This window comes from Bos indicus, chromosome 8 (assembly GCF_029378745.1).
Source record: "Bos indicus isolate NIAB-ARS_2022 breed Sahiwal x Tharparkar chromosome 8, NIAB-ARS_B.indTharparkar_mat_pri_1.0, whole genome shotgun sequence".
Taxonomy (NCBI): domain Eukaryota; kingdom Metazoa; phylum Chordata; class Mammalia; order Artiodactyla; family Bovidae; genus Bos; species Bos indicus.
In genome coordinates this window covers 61,780,974-61,801,843 of record NC_091767.1, presented here as the reverse complement: position 1 = coordinate 61,801,843, position 20,870 = coordinate 61,780,974, and the positions used below count along the sequence as shown (strand labels likewise).

General features: G+C 41.4%; 1 protein-coding gene across 1 annotated transcript; it reads right to left on the bottom strand.

Moving 5' to 3' along the window:
• Positions 1–303: 303 nt before the first annotated feature.
• LOC109563049 (uncharacterized) lies at positions 304–20,788 on the bottom strand. The gene is made up of 5 exons (XM_019966227.2): positions 19,642–20,788; positions 8,549–8,731; positions 5,810–5,909; positions 3,937–4,067; positions 304–1,672 (listed from the first exon to the last, which is right to left on the bottom strand). Exons 1-5 carry the CDS (start codon positions 19,984–19,986, stop codon positions 1,379–1,381), a joined length of 1,053 nt encoding a protein of 350 aa, XP_019821786.2. The 5' UTR covers positions 19,987–20,788; the 3' UTR covers positions 304–1,378.
• Between the last annotated feature and the right edge of the window lie 82 nt (positions 20,789–20,870).

Here is a 20,870-nt window from a genome sequence, read left to right as displayed (position 1 = left end):
CTTTCACTTTCCAGGCCTTGAGCAAGAACTGAGTTACAGAAAGCTGTGATTTGGTGATGGTTTAGGATAGTCTGAAAGATGCCAGGAGGAAAGGAATGATATTTAGACAGGGCTGAACATTCAGCAGGTCCTCCCACCAGCAAAGTTAGTAGTTACTCAATAAGCTGACTGAAACATGGGCAAGAAGCAAGTGTCTGGTGTTCAGAGAAGATCAAGGGAGGCATTCTTCTGGAGATATTCCTTGTGTAAGGGTTAGAGGTCTGTTTTATGATTAACAAATAATGTCCCTTAGTGACCCACAACTTCTGACTGCAACAATTATTTATTAAAGGTCCTCTGCTTGATTCCAAGTTATGGCCAATGGCTAAAATTTCTTTGGTCTACAAAACTTTGACCATGATATTCACCAACATTATTAACTTTCTCAGTAAGTAAAATAAAACTCAACTTTCTTTCTTTTGTCTGCCTCCTTCCCTCAAAACTCAATGTTAAAAGGTTACATATTACAAAGTATTTAAGATATAATTCCAACAGAGCTCTGCAACAAGAGTTGTGCTGTCTCAAGATAATCAGGTTTCACAGTTCAGGCAATTCAAAATTAACTCACTATTGCTCCCAAACTGATTAAGAACTGTTCACTGGCAACTTAGAGAATCTAAAGAAATCCAATGGAAACAAAAACATTTTGTAGGTTTGCATGTATGTGTAAAAGTTAGATAGCGAAAATGATTTCTGAAAAGTTAAGATACCCACAAATCTAAAGTAGTGGTTGTGGTAACCATTTAGCAATATTAGGTTTGGGGTTTTTTTCTTACACTTCTACTTAAAATGTTTCACCATTATTTTAAAACCTCTCAGTCAAAAAAATAAAAATCACTAGAGGTTACCAGAGAAGGCATTAAAGACAGAACAACTCTATGCATGCTTCTATTTACCTGCCTTTCAGAGCCCTTAAATACCACTGTGTTAACAAGAAATCTATTTCAAACTGCAGTCTATAGACTAATTTCTATGCAATGCTATTTTTTAAAAAACTAAAAAATGTTCAACTTCAACTGCTGAAATTCACAGATATCAATTCAATAGAAATGCCTGAAGCATCTTCTGAAATCCTTTGCCCCAACACTCTTTTCTAATCCCGATGTGACTTTCCAATCACAACAAAAGTAAAAAAAAAAAAAAAAGCAAGCAAGCAAAAGCACATGTGATATCCATCACATGTCCTTTTAGCATCAATCTCATTAAGGAGGCAGAGAACAAATTTGTTTACTTTCTTCCCTATCCGTTGACTAAACATTTTTTTAAAAATTATTTCCCAACTGGTGTCTTATAATGAAATGTGCTAGAAATGTAAACACTGGCCTTTCTGTTCAGGCTTTTATATTTCAGGAGCAGCAGGTTCACTCCTGATGTCTTTGACATCATTGGTTCTGCCCATCAAATAGAATTCTTTGTTGGGAACAAGATTGACAAAATGAGCAAGGCGGTTGGACATGGCATAAAAAGCTGAAATTGCAGCTATATCCCAGGCATCTTCCTGGTTGAAGCCATGCACCTCGAGCTTTTTGAAATGGTCATCTGTTATGTCATCAGCTTGGGAAATAGCAAGTGCAAATTCCAGCATTGCCTTTTCCCGGGCAGGGAGGTCAGACTTTCTCCAGTTGATACAGACCTGTAAGAAAACACACAGAGGCAGAATCTCTGTCCATCACAACATAGCCAATAAAACACATGGCCTAACAAAAGAAGCATTAATGAAAAAACCCAAGTCAAAGTAAAGAGGTGAAGTGAGGCCAAAATAAACTTTACAGACAGGAAGTATCTTGGTCAAGTTCAATATAATGCAAACCTGGAACTCTAGCTCTGCCAGGAAATCTTTGCTCACTCCAACTGCAAGTACTTTTTTCTCCTCTAAACACCCATAGCATCAAAAACCTCGGAACCAAGATTCAGAGACTCCTAATACATAAGGGCCTGCAAATATCAACCTTTTTGTATGAGAAAAGTGAAGCTCAGATAATTATCCCTTTATCCCCACTTAAGTATCAGCTATTAATTTGCAAAATTAATAGCTGATACTTAAGCAATGACTATGTGCTAAGAATGTGCTCAATGCTTCATATTCATTATCTCATTTAATTCTTATAAAAATCCTAGGAAGTAATGTTTTTTATTAGTCACTCCCAATTTTACTGGCAAAGAAACTGAAGCTCAAAGAGTTCACACACTTTCCCAAGGTCACACAGCTAGAGTGGCAGAGCTGGGATATGAATCCAAGTATATTTGATTCCAGTGACTATACTGATAATCATTACCCTTACTAAAGCAAAATACTGGAAACCATTAATGACCTGGGGTTTCCCTGGTGGCTCAGACAGTAAAGAATCTGCCTGCAATGCAGGAGACCTGAGTTTCAATCCCTGGGTCAGGAGAAGAGAATGGCAGCCCACTCCAGTTTTCTTGCCTGGAAAATTCCATGAACAGAGGAGTCTGGTGAGCTACAGCCCATGGGATCACAAAGAGTCGGACACAACTGAGTGACTAACACACACACACACAAACTACCTAAAAATCGGAAGAACAGTTGAGCAAATGGTGTGATAGTACATCCTATGATCATTAGGGAGACTATGTTTGAGACTGGTCCTGGATGAGCACAGTTCTGGTGAATAAGCAGGCGGCTCTGAGAAGGGCAAAGGTGATGATATACCTGTCTTGTTTAGCTTTTGGCTGGCAACAGAGGCCCTTGGAACAATTTTCAAGGTCTCCACTCAGGTGGGGTCAGGAAGGAAGGTTGGAGGATTAGAAAAGACTGATGACTCTCCCTCAGGAATAAATGCATAGAACAGAAACATCTGTTTCTGAAGAAACATCTGGCTCAGAAGATCAGGAATTTCACTGTAGGGATGAGCAGGGTTTTGTAAGCTTGGTGACAAACCCATGTTTACTGTGTCTTTATCCTCGGTTCATTTCTCTGGGAAGAATTAGCACGACCTCTGACATTCAAACAGCCTGACTCTGGATGAAACAAGAGTAAGCTGCTGGCTGGGGGGTTGAGACCCATTTTACAACCAGTCTTGGTGGGAAAGAGCAAGTAGGGGCAGTTCCAGAATGGGAGACTGACAAGCCCAAGCTTGGGGCCAGCTGTACGAAGTAAAAGAAATCTTAAATCACCAGTCCAGGTTCAATGCATGAGACAGGGTGCTCAGGGCCAGTGTACCAGGATGATCCTGAAGGATGGGATGGGGAGGGAGATGGGAGCGGGGGTTCAGGATGGGGAACACATGTACACCCATGGCTGATTCATGTCAATGTATGGCAAAAACCACTACAATACTGTAAAGTAATTAGCCTCCAATTAAAATAAATTAATTAAAAAAAAAACTGTTTAGAGCCCATTAGGAATAACTAGTGGATAGACTAAACTCACAAGGGCTTCCCTGGTGGCTCAGACAGTAAATAATCTGCCTGTAATGCAGGAGATGCAGGTTCAATCCCTGGTCGCGAAGATCCCCTGGAGGAGGGCATGGCATCCCATTCCAGTAGTCTTGCCTGGAGAATTCCGTGGACTGAGGAGCGTGCTGGGCTACAGTCCACAGAGTCACAAAAAGTCAGACACGACTGAAGCAACTGGACATGCATGCATAGACTAAATTCATACTGGAAAATGCATACTATACAATGTAGCAGAGAGAGTGTAAACTTTGAAAGTGGACTCTGCCATTCTAGTTGTGCACCCCACATTAATTCCAGGTCTGAACCTCAAAGGTAAAAGGGTTATAATAAGGTTCAACTTAGGGAGTTGTGTGCATTTAAGAGAATGTCAGGTCTGGCACAAGGCTAGAGCTTAGCTATCCCTTCGTCCCAAACATCACGTGCACACAGAAGCAGGTGGGCACAGGAATGGGAAACTGTCATGGGGAGGTGGGCACTCACCTGGTCAGAGAGCACTGGGTTCTTCGAAAAGACCCTGTACAGGGCACTGTGGACAACCACGCTATATGAGCACCTGTTGGCCAGGCTGGTCACCAAAATGATGAGTTCCTTGTCAGCTCTGCTGAGCTGGCCTGGGGAGGGAGAAGAGAGAAGAGCTGCCGTAAGCCTGGAGAGCAGCTCAGAGGAACCTAAACAGGCTCAGCCATATTTTAGCAAGTTGCCCACCTATCTGCTCACTTATTCATTCCCAGTCCTGTGCTATGAGCTAACCTTTTTTATTTTCTTCACAATACTTAACACTTTCTGAAGTCAACTTGTTCTTTTAAGTTGTTCACTGTTTTCTCCTCTCTGGAATATACTTGAAAATCTATGCATTTTTCTGATTCGTTCACCACTGTATACCCAGAGGAATGCCTAACAGATAACAGTTGCTCAGAAAATACGTGAATGAATTACTAATTCAAGAAGTATTTTCTTAAAAAAAAAAAAGTATTTTCTGAGGCCCATCAGGTACTAGACACTTTTTGAAAAGGAGGTTAAAAAAAAAAAAAAAGACATTTTCCAACCTCAGGGGCCATGCTACCTCTAGGTAGAGAAAGGCAGAGAAGGGGAGAGTCCACTTTGGTACCTGGTACCATCTGGGAACTTTAGATAATCTTCACAACAGCTCTGTAGAGGAGGTATTAATACCATTTTACTAGTTAGAAAACCAAAGCACTGAGACATTTAAGTACTCTGTTGAAGCTCACATCATGATTTATGGCAGAATCAGATCTGAACACAGGACCTATCTCTTCCCTCTAGGATGGAGAGGCTGAGGCAGTTGTGGAAGATACAGCAGACAGCACTCTGCATGCCACTGGAAAAGGACAAATGAGGGAGGCTGTGGGAGGTCAGAGGAGAAAGAGTCCCTCATAAGTGAAGGCAGGTGAGATGGACTTTGATGCAAAGTTCAGATTCACAAAGCATGGATAGGAGACAAGGCAGCCCAGAGGCAGAGTAAAGTGTGATCCAAGTTAAAAAGGAGAGATATCATGAGACTGGAGTGCTTTGGAGAGTAAAGCATAATTCACAGTTCACTTTGACTTGAATGGACAGAACATGAAGAGAGGCTGAAGGAAATGAGGCTGGGAGGCAGGCTGGTGTCAAGCCATAGAGAGTCATGGTGACAGGCTGCCTCCCATCTCTGCTGCTCACTCTTCCTTTAATAATAAAATCCCTTAGTTTTATCTGGGCACATGGCCAGAGAGCCTCCCTTGCAGCTAGATGTGAGGCAAGTCTAGCCAATGGGAGGTAAATGGAACTGATGGGTGTGGCTTCCATGTCATGACCATAAAGGAAGGGATATGTGTCTACACATACCCTTCTTTCTTTTTCTGCAGGTAGTAGTGGTAAATCCACATAAGCATGTAAGCAAGGGAATTCCAGATAGCAAACAACACTACACTGCCCCTCAGAAGCTCATGTGAGACTACAGGAGAGACAGAGAGAAAAATACCTTGTTTAAATCAATGTGTCTTTGGTCTGAGCAACAGCAGCCTAACCTGAATCCTAAGCAAGAAATCCATGATTACTGGTCTAAAGTCCTTGAACTTTATCCAGGGTGTTGTAGGGAGCCAGAGAGGGCCTTTGAGCACAAAGAAAGTCGAGCCAGAGTTATTATCTAACTTATTTCCGTTCTATACCTATAACCATCAAGTAACATTCAGACCTCAGTGTCAGAATCCAGACAATGTCTCTGCCAGCTCCAGTCCTTCTGAGCTTCTCCCTAGCTCCAGAGTAATCTGGGACTATGTGGGAATGAACTCTAGCAAGCAGGCACCTGGATCTTATCTAAAAATGACTTAGCACTTCCCCCGTGCCCCCCACTTACCTGTTTTCTTGTTACAGATCACATTGTAATAAGCAAAGAAGGCTCTGAATTCCAATGGCCGGTGAGACAACACTTTAAATACATTTGGTAAAAATCCTGTCTGCAGGGAAGGAGAGAAACAGGGAAATGTAAAATGACAACTAAGAACAGGATTGGCAAATAGTAACTGGTAGTTCCCATACTGTCTGCTGAATGCCAGATGCAGTCTTAAGAAGGCCACAGCCTTGTGTCAAAGCACAACCCACACATCCTTTCACGTTTTAGGGGATTATAAGGGTTACTTCTAAAGGCATATGTAATTTCTTTTTAGTAAGGCATTTTATAAAATTTAGAGAGTTGTATGTAAACTAAATGATATTTCTTAGAATTTAGGCTATACTTATTACCTCCCTTTTCACAGAGGGGCTGATGGTGCTCATTTATTTCTAAGAATTAAATCAGTAACAAGCCTTGATATTAGTAAAGTTCTGTAAAGTTCTTTCATACATCCAATCTCATTTTTTCTTCTCTACAACTCTCTAAGGTAGGTAAGGCAAGGATCATTATCCCAGTTTACAGATAAGGAAACTAAGGCCCAGAGAGGTTGACTGACTTGCACAAGCCAAACCAAATCTAAGAGGCATGTTTGCGATTTTGACATTGGGTTTTCTTTTCTTTTTTAAAAAAAGATATTTATTTACTTATTTATTTGGTTGCTCTGGGTCTTTGTGGCACATGGAATCTCTGATCTTGGCTGTGGCTCAATGGCTTAGTTGCAGCACACAGGATCTTTAGTTGTGGCACGTGAACTCTTAGTTGTAGCATGTGGGATCTAGTTCCCTGACCAGGGATGGAACCCAGGCCCTGTGCGTTGGGAGTACAGTCTTAGCCACTGGACCACCAGGGAAGTCCCTCAGTATGTTTTCCAATGGGATGCTATGGCAGAAAACTATTGACTGCTTCCCAGTAGCCATTTCTTTCCTCTTCCCTTGACAGTGGATACTGGACATTGTTCAGATATCAGATTGCCATGGGCTCCAGGGAAGGTTAAACCCTTCCCCAACCTCACTGGGTGAATCCTGATTGATCTAAACCAATTATAGTGATTCTATTCTACTTGTCAGTGATTGGCCTAGGAATGGGCATGTGACACCATTATGCCAAATGAGAAATGAAGGGAAATCAGCTGGGAGACTTCTCTCCCCAAAAGGAATATGAGAAAAGGGTGTGACCTCCACATCCATTCTAGGAGCTATGCAAGGACGTAATGTTTGCTGCTGTTATACCCAGGAACCAGGAGGTCACAAGTCTGAGCACACAGTTCTCATATCAAGGAAGTCAGAGCTAAAAAAGGCAAAGAACTTGATCCTTGATATCACTGAGCAACTGGATTAACAATCCAGAAATCACCCTGTGTCTGGACCTACTGTTAATACAAGACACTGAATTGTCCTTGCTGTTATATCAACTGAATTGGATTTTCTGTTATCTATAGCTGAAAGCACTCTAACTGATAATAGAAGCTAAAGTTCATTACTGATCTAGAAGACATGGTAAAAGAACCATTTATGTCTGCTGAGGCAGGAGCTAGGGAAGAGGTGATGATGTGAGGAGGTACAGACAGGTACTGAGAGAGAGGCTGGGGGCTCCAAACCTTTCCCACCAGAGCAGCTGGGTTTCTATATACTTATAAATGGATTTACATACAAGATTCTGTCTGGAAAAAAAATCCACAAAGTTTCAGCACCAAGTTTCAAAAACAAAGTTTAGAGTAAATGTCTGCATTCAGACAAGGGTTTTATAATTTGACAATATAAAGCATCAACTTTAAAGAGTACCCTTGGACTTCCCTGGTGGTCCAGTGGTTAAGAATCTGTCTGCCAATGCAGGGGACACAGGTTCGATCCCTGGTCATAAAAGATCCCACAGGCCTCAGGGCAACTAAGCCTGTGTACAACTACTGAAGCCTGCACACCTAGAGCCCCTGTTCCACAACAAGAGAAGCCACTGCAATGAGAAGGCTGCATACTTAGCTCCTGCTCACCCCAACTAGAGAAAGTCCACATGCAGCAACACAAAACCCAGCACAGCCAAAAACAAATAAATAACAAATTTTAAATAATAAAAAGTATCCTCAAAAAATAATTCTGGGATGTTCAAAAAGATATCTGTATAAACATGTTACAAGTCACAAATATCCAAGATTGGGAGATTGCTGAAATAAATTAAAACATCTCTATTATACAGTGCTATATCATGCAGCCATTAAACATGATGTTTTAACCCAGTAAAGTGTTCATGTTAACATGATCTCATTAAAAGAGTTACATGTATATTTATTTTTAAAAAATAGGGAAGAAGTGCTACAAGTGACTGACTTTGGTGGAATTTTTATTTTTGAAATTTTTGCTTATTTTTCTAATTTTTCAATATATAATTGCAGGAAGGATCAAGGTACCTCTCACATTTACTGAAGTATCTGGCACGTATCTCATGGTTCTATCTCCACACCATATTATGGTGCTAAAGGGAGCTACAGGTCACAGTGGGCAGAGAACTGAGTGACAGAGTTCCAGAACTTAAAATGGTGTGCCTAAGACAAGAGGAAAAAGTGCATGTTCTTCTGACTGGGAACCCCAAAGGAAGGGCTCATGCACAGTGGGAACTTGGGCAGACCGCGGCAACCAGTTCCAGGGATTACACTCCAGCAAACAAAGGTCTGCACTGGCTGTGGCTCTCTGCATGAGGCAAGTGTCTCACCTTCTTTTCTATCTCCTCCATGAGCTCTAAAATGTCAAAAGGCAGGTCCTTTTTGTAGGGAATGGGGTAACGGCCGATGGGTTTGGACTTCTCTTCCTGCTGCTGAGACTCATAAAGGCGCAAGTTCAGGGTCACCAGAGGCAACTTCTTCCAAAATTTATTGGTCACAAGGCGAAGAAGAGACTGAAAGGAAACAAAGACAAGATTGGAATGGGCTACTAAAGGAATGGCTTGGATAGCTTGTTTGTATATCTGGACTTAAAGAAAAAATGGTACCTCCGGGGTCAATTCCCATTAACTACAACCAATTCTTGAGCAATCATGAAATGGATTCTGAGCTCAACAAGAAATAATGCTGTAATCCATTGATAATGTCTGACATGAGAAGAGGATATTGAGGGCATGATAGTCCAAATAACATATCTACAATGCTTGCCTTAAAGCCCAGCTCAGATACCACCTAATAACAATAAAACCTCCTGGGGTTCTTCAACACCATGAAGACTTTCTGAAGCCTTTTAAGGCTACCAAATGATGGCCAGGATTTATATATATCATCTGCTGCCAATAGCAATGACAACAACTGTCATATAATGAGCACCTAGTATGTGTCAGGTTTTCTGCATACACTCCCCCAAACTCCCAGCAATCCTGTACTTTACAGATATGAAATCTAAGGATCAGATGGATTACGTCACACAGAGATAAAATTCAGGTCTATCTGACTCCAAAGTCTTCATTATTCTCACTTTACAATCCTGTCTCTTAGAATCTAACTAAAAAATATACAAAACTAAAAACTTTACATTTATTCTAAATGAAAACTGAGAAAAAGCAACATAAACCTAAAAGGGCAACCTCTTTATTTTTTTTACATTAAAAAAATTATAGTTGATTTACAATGTTGGGATAATTACAGCTGAACAGCAAAGTGATTCAGTAATACACACATACATGTATACATACATATATATATGTACACACTTTTTAATATTCTTTTCCATTATGGTATATGATAACATACTGAATATAGTTCCCTGTACTATACAGTAGGACCTTGTTGTTTATCCTTTCTATATATAAAAGTTTGCATCTACTAACTGCAGCTTCCCACTGCATCCCTCCCTCAACCCCCTTCCCCATGGCACCCACCAGTCTGTTCTCATGTCCATGATTCTGTTTCTAGATGGGTTCATTTGTGTCATATTTTAGATTCCCATATAAGTGATATCATACGGTATTTGTCTTCTCTTTCTGACTTTCTTCACTTAGAATGATAATCTCTAGTTGCTGCCAATGGCATTATTCTTTATAACAACTGAGTAGTATTCCATTGTATATATGTACCACATCTTCTTTATCCATTCACCTCTCAATGGACATTCCCACATCTTGGCTACTGTGAAGAGTGCTACTATAAACATAAGGATGCATGTATTTTTTTGAATTACACTTTTATCTGGATATCCCAGATAATCCCAGGAGTGGGATTGCTCAAACATATGGTAATTCTATATTTAGTTTTCTAAGGATCTCCATACTATTTTCCACAGTGACTGCCCCAACTTACATTCCCACCAACAGTGTAGGAGGGTTCCCTTTTCTCCTCATCCTCTCTAGCATTTGCTATTTGTAGACTTTTTAATGATGGCCAATCTGACTGGTGTGAGATGGTACCTCACTAGAGTTTTGATTTGCATTTCTCTAATAATTAGAGATTTTGAGCATCTTCTCATATGCCTATTGACCATCTGTATATCTTCTTTGGAGAAATGCCTATTTAGCTCTTCTGTTAATGGGTAGCCTCTTCATGCATTTTACCATACAAGGTTCTAAAATGGGTGCAAGAAAACAAGATTATGCTTTCCTAGAAAACTCAGTCTAGTCAGTAATCCAACTGTGAAAGATAGTATAATATAGGGCTGTCTGAAGCCTAACTGCCTGGGTCCAAATCTTGACTCTGCTACTTATGTGCTATGTAACCAGAGGCACACTACTTCTCTGTCCCTCCATTTCTTCATCTATAAAGTATGAATTATAATAATACCAACTCATAGAGCTGTTATGAGGATTTAATGAGTTAATACACACAAAGCTCTTAAAACAGAGCCTTGCACTTAGTAAATATTGTGTATTAAATAAAGTGTTACAGGTTTAAAATAAAGGTGTGATTAAAGTATATTGGGTACATTATGGATCTATCAATTGACATTTGCCTATATATTCAGTATGAGACCCACAGAAAAGATCTGGACAGCTCCCTTCACAGAACCCACCTGCCAATACAGGAGACTTAAGGTCTGATCCCTAGGTCAGGAAGATTCCCTGGAAAAGAAAATGGCAACCCACTCCAGTATTCTTGCCTGGAGAATCCCATAGACAGAGGAGCCTGGCACGCTACAGTCCATGGTGTTGCACAGAGTCAGACACAACGGAAGCAACTTAGCAACTTCACATCCTCTGGGGACCCCTGATGGGTTCTATCTACTGTATGTAGCAGCCTACCTGCCTGCCTTTCACATCTGACACCTCACCTATGTGCCAGCATATACATCCTACTAAAGGGGAAGGCCTAGGCTGTGAAACTCTGTAGCTTTTCTACCTTAGTTTTCCCTACCCATTAGCTAGGGTGGAGCAAGTATCTGAGTATCCAGGCCACAGACTGGCCACTGCTCCATGAGGCTACTAGGACAAAAAGCTCTGCCCACATAGATTCATACTCTTTGGGATCTGAACTGGGAAATCAGGAGTGAGCTAGCTGGCAATGAGAGCCGGAGCTGAAAAGTCATGAGGTAAAGCCAGGCCACTGAGGTCATGCTGGTCAGTTATGCACCAAAGGAGCAAGAGAAAAATCAGGAGTAAACGGCAGCTATGAGAGGGAGAAAAGACTCAGGATAGAGGGTCAGGAAGAACACTGGTGGTAGGAGGAGATGCAGACAGACAAAAAGAGGTAGGACTGAGAGCAACTGAGACTTGTTCATGACACAGTTCCCAGGGTCTGGCTGCAGAGGTCCTCTGAGGTACCCAATGACCTCTCAGTTTCAGTTCACACGTAACATGATGCCTACTTTTACAATACTTGAGACAGGACTTACGCATTGCCAAGAAAAATCAGAATGACAAGAAAGAGAAAGCAAACATGTCTTCTCAATCGATGAACCTTCTCTAACCCAAAGAAAACAAGGGAATCAGAAGTAAAGAGCTCCTATCACATAAGCTTATTTCAAAAATAAACAAAAAGTAAACACTCATAAAATGCTTAATACATGCCTAATATTCTGGCTGCTTTATCTATATATTATTTCAAGATATGTCGGCACTGTTCTTGTTCTCATTTTAGAAATGAGAAAACATTTCTCATTCTCTGTGCCATCTCAAAATAGGCACAGGAAGGATAAGTCACAAGAGCCTACAAGTCACAGAGCAGGATTCAACCCCAGGCAGCCTACCTCCCATGTCCATGCTTATAATCTTTGTGCTGTGTTGTATATACAAGCTCATTGCCAAGGACAACTACTACTTTTTTTTTTTAGTCCCTAAATCCAAACTAATCTATAAATGTCAGGTCTTGTCCTCCTATTCCCTTGAATGAATGAATGTGAATGTGCAGTCACTCAGTAGTGTTCGACTCTTTGTGACCCCATGGACTGTAAGGGACCTATTCCCTTAAACACTTTCAAAATTTTCATTCTGAACCTTGGATAACCAGAATACTATTTTAAAAGAACAACTTCCATTAGTACTTCACCAGGCTTATTGGCAGGAGCTTTACAGGTATTGTTCTCTGAACTTTAAATGTCACCACTGTATATTCCTCCACTGGGGCACACCAGACCTCAGCTACCATGAATGAGTTCAGGATCAGCACTGTCACAACTTTTTCAAGAGAAGCTGGAAGTTGAAGTTCAAAATAAGACCTGCTGTCTGCTTGATGATGCAGCAAGAAATAGGACACAGGACTATGTACCTAGCATACCTAGCACAGCAAGGAAGCACCTCCTGTGATTGCGGGTAAAATCAGATAACACGGCCACCTCCATCTTCCAGTTTCTCAGGGCACTAAGCCCCAGATGCTGGACTTTTCACCTGGAACACCTCTGAACTGTGCACACTTCTCTGTGGAAGTGGGGAGGGGGCAGCTATGTCCTTGATTCTGTGATTCTATGTCCTTGACTCTTTGCCCTGCTTGTTTGCCAGCTTGATACTACACTGAAATAAAAACAACGTAAAGGTGATATTATTCTTTCCAATCTTTGAACTCATACTGGGTGTTCTGGATTGGCTCATCAGAAATTTTCAGGTAAAATTGCCTGATTATTAACTGTTGACTCAATTGTTTTTCCCATGAGTACAGATGTGGCAGGACTGGTGGCCACTGGGGTTCTATTTTGGCTACATGGAAGTTCACTATAGTAGTCTGCCAACTTTTATGTTTGGAATCTTCCATAATAAAACAAATTTAAAACGATAATTAATTATTTTTTAAAAACCTGTAGGACAAACACGTATTTTTAAAAAGTCTGTAAAATGTTGGCTTACATTTTCTAATGTAAAAAGCCAACTGATGAAACCATCTGAGGTATGTACACAGGCACAGTACTTGACATTAGATGAGTGTAAAATGACAGCTGTTATTGGTGAACTATAGGTTAAAACTTTAATTCTGTAAAAATATCAGATACTTCATGATTCTAAAATATAGAGACTGGGTTCCATTTTGTTGTTGCTGGTCAGTCACTAAGTTGTTTCTTGACTTTTTGTGACCCATGGACTGCAGCACGCCAGGCTCCCCGTCCTTCGCTATCTCCCAGATTTTGCTCAAATTCACATCCATTGAGTTGACGATGCTAACCATTTCATCCTCTGCCACAGCCTTATTCTTCTGCCTTCAACCTTTCCCAGCATCAGGATTCCACTACCAGTGTAGTTCAGTTCAGTTCACTCAGTCGTGTCTGACTCTTTGCAACCTCATGGACAGCAGCATGCCAGGCCTCCCTGTCCATCACCAACTCCCAGAGCCTACTCAAACTCATGTCCATTGCATCAGTGATGCCATCCAGCCATCTCATCCTCTGTCGTCCCCTTCTCCTCCTGCCTTCAATCTTTCCCAGCATCAGGGTCTTTTCCAGTGAGTTGGTTCTTTACATCAGGTGGCCAAAGTATTGGAGTTTCAGCTTCAGCATCAGTCCTTACAATGAATATTCAGGACTGATATCCTTTAGGATGGACTGATTTGATCTCTCTGCAGTCCAAAGACTCTCAAGAGTCTTTTCCAAAACACAGTTCAAAACCATCAACTCTTCAGCACTCAGCTTTCTTTACAGTCCAACTCTCACATCCATACATGACTACTGGAAAAACCATAGCTTTGACTAGACAGACCTTTGCTGGTAAAGTAATGTCTCTGCTTTTTAATATGCTGTCTAGGTTGGTCATAGCTTTTCTTCCAAGGAGCAAGCATCTTTTCATTTCATGGCTGCAGTCACCATCTGCAGTGATTTTGGAGCCCCCCAAAATTAAGTCTCTCACTGTTTCCATTGTTTCCCCATCTATTTGCCATGAAGTGATGGGACCAGATGCCATGATCTTAGTTTTATGAATGTTGAGTTTTAAGCCAACTTTTTCACTCTCCTCTTTCACTTTCATCAAGAGGTTCTTTAGTTCTTCTTTGCTTTCTGCCATAAGGGTGGTGTCCTCTGCATATCTGAGGTTATTGATATTTCTCCCGGCAATCTTGATTCCAGCTTGTGCTTCATCCACCCTGGCATTTCACATGATGTACTCTGCATGTAAGTTAAATAAGCAGGGTGACAATATACAGCCTTGACATACTCCTTTCCCGATTTTGAACCAGTACAGCACAATCCAAAAAGAAAAAATCGGTACACTGGATATCATCAAAATTTAAAACATGCTTCAAAAGACACCATTACAAAGATGAAAAGACAATCCACAGACCAGTAAAAAATATTTGCAAATTATATACTTGATAAGGGATCTGTACCCAAAATATATTTTTAAATATTTTATAATTCAATAAGAAAGCAAATAACACATTTTAATAGTGGGTAAAAGATGTGAATAGACATTTCACCAGATTAGTCATACAAATGGTCATTTAGTACATGAAAAGGTGCTCAACATTATTACTTATTTGGAAAATTAAAAATAAAACCACAATGAATTAGTACTTCATACCCACTTTAATAAAAAAGACAATAACAAGTATTAGTGAGGATGTGGAGAAACTAGGACCTTTATATACTGGTGGGAGAAATGTAAAATGCTACAGCATCATTAGAAAAGTTTGGCAGTTTCTTAAAAAGTTAAATATAAGTTTATCACAAGCCCAGCAATCCCTATCATAAGTACTCTATCCTAGAGAAATGAACTTATACATCCACAAAGACTTGTATGCAAATGCTAACAGTATTAGAGTCAAAAAGTGAAAACAACCCCAATGGCCTTCAACTTGTAAACAGATAAACAAAATGTAGTGTATCCATGAAATACTGGGTTGGCAAAGAAGTTTACTTGGATTTTTCCATAAGATATTACAGAAAAACCTGAACAATCTTTTTGACAAACCCAGTAGAATACAATTCAGAAATAAAAAGCAATGAACTACTAATACATTCTACAAACACAGATGTACCTAAATAACACCATGCTAAGTGAAAAAAACCCAGACACAAAGAAACTACATGCTGTATGATTCCATCTATGTAAAGTGTCCAGAAAAGGCTAGAGAGACAGAAAGTGGGTTAGTGGCTGTGTGGAACTGGGGTAGGACAGATGTTGATCACAAATGGACATGAAGGATCTTTTTAGGGTGACTGAGGAGAAGGCAATGGCACCCCACTCCAGTACTCTTGCCTGGAAAATCCCATGGATGGAGGAGCCTGGTAGGCTGTAGTCCATGGGGTGACTGAGGGTTGGACACAACTAAGCGACTTCACTTTCACTTTTCACTTTCATGCATTGGAGAAGGAAATGGCAACCCACTCCAGTGTTCTTGCCTGGAGAATCCCAGGGACGGGGGAGCCTGGTGGGCTGCTGTCTATGGGGTCACACAGAATCGGACACGACTGAAGTGACTTAGCAGCATCAGAGGTGATCTAAACCTGGATTTTGGTGATGGTTGCACTACTAATACATTTACTAAAACTAACTTAATTGTATATTTGAAGTGCATGAAATTTATAGTCTGTATAGCAGTTTTAAAATCCTGCATGTATGGGGGGTATAAAATATCATGTTTAGTTTTAGAGTGAGATTTGGAAAAGGTTTTGCCAGAATGGAAGAAGAGCAAACTTCTGTACCCTGCCATAGTTTTGTTTTTGCCACAGTTGTTTTAAGACTCCGATAACGAAGTAATGCCTGGAGTCTGACCTAAGTGTACAGAAGAAGAGGTGGTTGCCTCTTGGGATAGGGACTAGAGGAACTTTTCTCATCTTCCCATACTGAAACTCTTTAACTCCCCTTTCCCCTACCCCTGGCAACCACCACTGTTTTTTTCCTTTGAAAACCATGTAGACTTTTAAAACTCATCACCTACATTATTTAAAGGAAAATTAGAAGTGAGACACACATTTTCAAGGGTGGGGACCATGTTTTTCCTCAAATATATTGTTTTTAGCCTAGAGCAAAAGTAAACTAAGTAGTTCCTGCAGGCATATGTGACATAAAATATTAATTAAGCTAGAGAATTATCTGACAAGAGTAAGGCAATGGGGCTCTTTCTGGTATAAAACTCCTTCACAGGTATAGAAACTCCTTCATGTGACGACTTTAATATACCAGTTTCTGCATCCCAGGGGTGTGCATAAATTTGGTAGTTTCAGTAGAGACAGATGCAGCATCTTTCTTTTGCCTGTAGATATCCAGTTGTTCCAACACTACTTGGGACAATAGTACTGGAAGATTTTTCTTCCCCCAATGAATCGTCTTGGCACCCTTGTCAAACACCAATTGACCACAATTGTGAGGGTTTACTTCTGTATTCTCAATTGTATTCTGCTGATCTACATCTATGCTTATGCCTCTGGCTATCTTAATTACTGTAAGCTTTGTAGTAAATCTTGAAAACAGAAGTATAAATCCTCCAAATTCATTCTTTTTCAGTTTTTTGGGGGGAGGGTGTGGTGCTTCTCTAGGTCCCTTGCATTTCTATCTAAGTTTGAGGATCCATTTATCAAATTTTGCAATGAAGACAGTAGAGATTTTGACAGGGACTGCTTTAAATCTGTTTATCACTAATTCATCTGATCCATGAACATGAGAGTACCTTTCCATTTATTTAGATCTTTAATTTCTTTCAACAGTGTTTTGTAGTTCCCAAGGTTTTAAGGTTATTTCTTTCATTAAATTTATTCCCAAATGTTTAATTCTCTTTCCTATTGTAAAACAGATTCCTTAGAATTTTATATATACCAGATCATAGCACCTGCAAGTTTTACTTCTTTCTTTCCAATCTAGATACCTTTAATTTTTCTTGCCAAACTGCCCAGGATAGAATCTTGAATACAACGTTGAATAGAAGTGAAGAGAGCAGACTTCCTGGTCTTGTTCTTGACCCTTGTTCTTGAAAGAAAGCTTTCATTCTTTCACCATTAATTATGATGTTAGCTGTGGGTTTTTCCATAAATGTTCTTTATTAGGTTTAAATGGTTCCTTTCTAATTCCAGTTTATTGTTTTTTATCATAACAGGATGTTGGACTTTTCCATATGCTTTTCATCCATGTACTGAGATGATAATGTGGATTTTATTTTATTGATATGGTGTATTATATTGATTGATTTCAGATGTTAAAAGAGCAGGTATTCCTGGGATAAATACCATTTAGTCATGGTATGTAACCTTTTTTGTAGGTTACTGTATTCAGTTTGCTAGTATTTTTGTGTTTATATTGATAAGGAATACTGATCTATGATTTTCTTTTCTTGTGATACCTTTCACTTTGATATTAGGGTAATATTGGCTTCATAAAATGAATTAGGCTATGTTTCCTCCTCTTCTATTTTTGGGGTAGAGTTTGTATTAATGGCTATTAATTCTTTAAATATTTGGCAGAACTCATCAGTGAAGCCATCTGGGCCCAGGCAGACTCTATCTTACTGCTATTACTGATGAATTTATTCATCTTAAAACCTCTCATGAGACTCCAGGCCAGTTATCAATGTATTGCCACTCAGCTCTAAAATCACCCTTCACTGCCTGCTCTGAGAAAATGGATCTGGGCCTTTAAAACATTTTTCCTTTGCTATCTATCATGAAGACAACCTTTGTAGGCAGAATACCCTGCAGAAGCACTGCAGAAGGAATGAGATTTGGTTGGTAGTTCCACTGTGCTCTCTGGCATATTCCTGCAGTACCACAGCTTCTGCAGCATCAGCTCCTGTTTGGTTTGGTGGGTGCAATCACCCAGCAGTCAGCAGTTTCCCCTAGCATGCAATTAGGCAGTTTTATAACAGATGCTTCCAAGAAACACCTCCCCAGGAGTAGCTTTCCCTCGCATCCTAGAAATGCCAGCAAGTTCTGAAGGGTTGATTTCCAGCAAGTTCCACTGGCACAGATTTATTTCTTTATTGGCTGTGGTGGGTCTTCATTGCTGCATGTGAGCTTTCTCTAGTCGTGGAGAGTTCAGGCTTCTGATTGTGGTGGCTTCTCTTGTGGAGCATGGGCTCCACATGGCATATGGGCTTTGTAGTTGCAGCTCATGGGGCTCTAGAGCACTGGCTCAGCAGTTGTGGTGCATGGGCTTAGTTGCTCCGCAGCATGTGGGACATTCCAGGACCAGGGATTTAACTAGGTGTCCCTTGCATTGCAAGGTGGATTCTTAATCACTGAATCACCAGGGAAGTCTGGCACAGATTTCTAATGACTTCCTGCCATTCAACAAGCCATAACAATGTCCTATACAACAAGGTCTCAATCAGGCCAGGCCAGTGAAGAGAGTTTGCTTAGGTGAGCTAAGTACTAGGAGTAATGGCTGTTCCTCATACCTGCTATTCTTAAACCCTTTAAAGCTCTCTTTAGTTTTCACAAGCCATGATCATTTGTGATTAAAAATGTTTATACCAAACAGACTCTCACTTGTGTAGTGATAATTGTGAGCATTTCATTTAAATTCTTCACTTGAATAAAAATATTAACACTTCCATGGATTCTTTTCCTATTAATTTTTGTATATAAATTAGCATGCAGTTCATTCATCATTTTTAGAAACCTGTGAACTAAACTAATTTAAAGATTCATTCAAATTCTACTTCTTTATGGACATCTATTCTGACTCCCACCTTCCTCCGACATAGAGGTAATCATTTCATCTTTTGTACTCTCGGGGCTGACACACAAATCAGGTTGTTATAGTCAGTTACACTTGGTATTTCCGTGTGGTGACAGTCATCTCCCCCAGGGCAGGGACCAGATTCAGCTGGTTTCCGGGCTCACTGCCCAGCTCAATTCCTGGTCCAGAGCACAAGCTCAACTAGTCTTGACTGAAAGTGCCAAAAACGCCCAACTTCACCAGTCAACAAAGAAAAGCAACCATGAGATAGCACTTTTCCAGCTTCTCAAGTAGCAAAGATTTCTAAACAGGAAGTTCTGGGAAAGAGTTCAGAAGGCCACGGTCTGGACCAACTTTTCCGAAGGGCAATGTGGTTATTTTCTCGAAGGAAACGCTAAGGAATGCGGGGGTATGTCCCAAAGGCAATCGAGGGCGGTACCACTCCTGCTGCACAGGCTCCAGGCCCGCAAGTCCGGCAAACAAGTAGCCGGCCTAATTCACCCTGGTAAATAAGCCCGGAAGACCCCAAGGGCGCGCCATCGACCGCACGGGCCCCCGCCTCCTCTTCATTCCCCAATGGCAGCGGCCACTTTCATACCCAAAAAAGGCTGCATGCGCCATTCTAAAAGCGAACTTCTCAACGAGCCCCCACACAACCCGCGCCCCCTTAGTCCGGGTGCGCAGCTCTGAGCCGGGCTCCACACACTTGGCTGCGGTCTCGGTTTCCACCCTCTCACGCGGGTGGACCTCAGCACCCCTGGGCCTGCCAGCCGCGCCGGCCACGGCCACGTGCGCTTACTCACCGCCGGCTGCACGACGCCGAGACGGCAGAGAACCGACATGGCGGCACGCGGCGCACGGACCAGGATGCGTCTAGCGTGCTCCGCCCTCTGGGCGTGTCGCGCAGGGCACCGCCCTCCAGGGGCCTTCGACCCGCCCTCCAAACCTGAGCTTCCGGTCTCAGGTGACTGTTCTTTTCCACACCTATGCTTGCCACTGTGGACTTGGCAATGTACCAGACCAACACCCACGTGCGGACACACGTGCCCGAACTGCCCTTGGTAGACCTCCTCAGCCAGATTTGGGCCATTTCTGACAGAGGCTCCTCTATTGACGTGAAGGTGCGTGAGAGACAATCCAAGGATCATTTCCTGACCTCTCTGTCTGGCCGGGACCTGAGGTCATTGAGTACCGTACAGCATGGCCTTAGGCCAGCTGCGATAGAGGTAGTCTTGGTCACTGAATACCTGCTCCATGCAGGCCCTCTGGAACTGGGTTGGAGTGGGGAGGAGAGAAAAACTTATCTACGCCATCCCTTCTGCAAAGGTAGCCAAACAAGAACAGCTCTTGCAATAATCTGTCGCAAAACCAGTTACATTTCAGTTGGCCTCTATTATTGTATTTGGGGCTTCCCTTGTGGCTCAGCTGGTAAAGAATTCACCTGCAATGCAGGAGATCTGGGTTCGATCCCTGGGTCGGGAAGATCTGCTGGAGATGGGAAAGATTACCCACTCAAGTATTCTGGCCTGGAGAATTCTATGGACTGTATAGTCCGTGGGGCCCAAAGAGTCTGATACGACTGAGCGACTTTCACTTTCACTTCATTGTATTTAGTTGATTCACCAGCGTCTTATAAAATTGTGAAGGTATGTTAGAGATGGTCTAAAATCCTAAAAATCTAAAGACTCAGGTTGGAAGCAGATACCTCAAAGAGTTGAGCAGTAGAAATAGAAGACAGCTAAAAGCCATTGGTCAGGGCCACGCCCTCCCACGTCCCCAGGAGTTCCGACTCCTACTGGATAATCTGACCAATGCTAATTGAAGGTACCAGTTGACAGAGAAAACTGATTTCAAGTGAGAGCCTTGGAAGTCAGAAGGGCAGACCCCATGTGCTATTGATTTGCAATTCAGCTGCTCTTCACCTGGACAACTAAAGCGTGCTCCAAGGAAAACAGTAGCAAAGATTTAACTGCAGTTACTGATTTTCCCAGGCCGTGGAGGGGAAACTCAGTTATACGGAAATATGCATGTG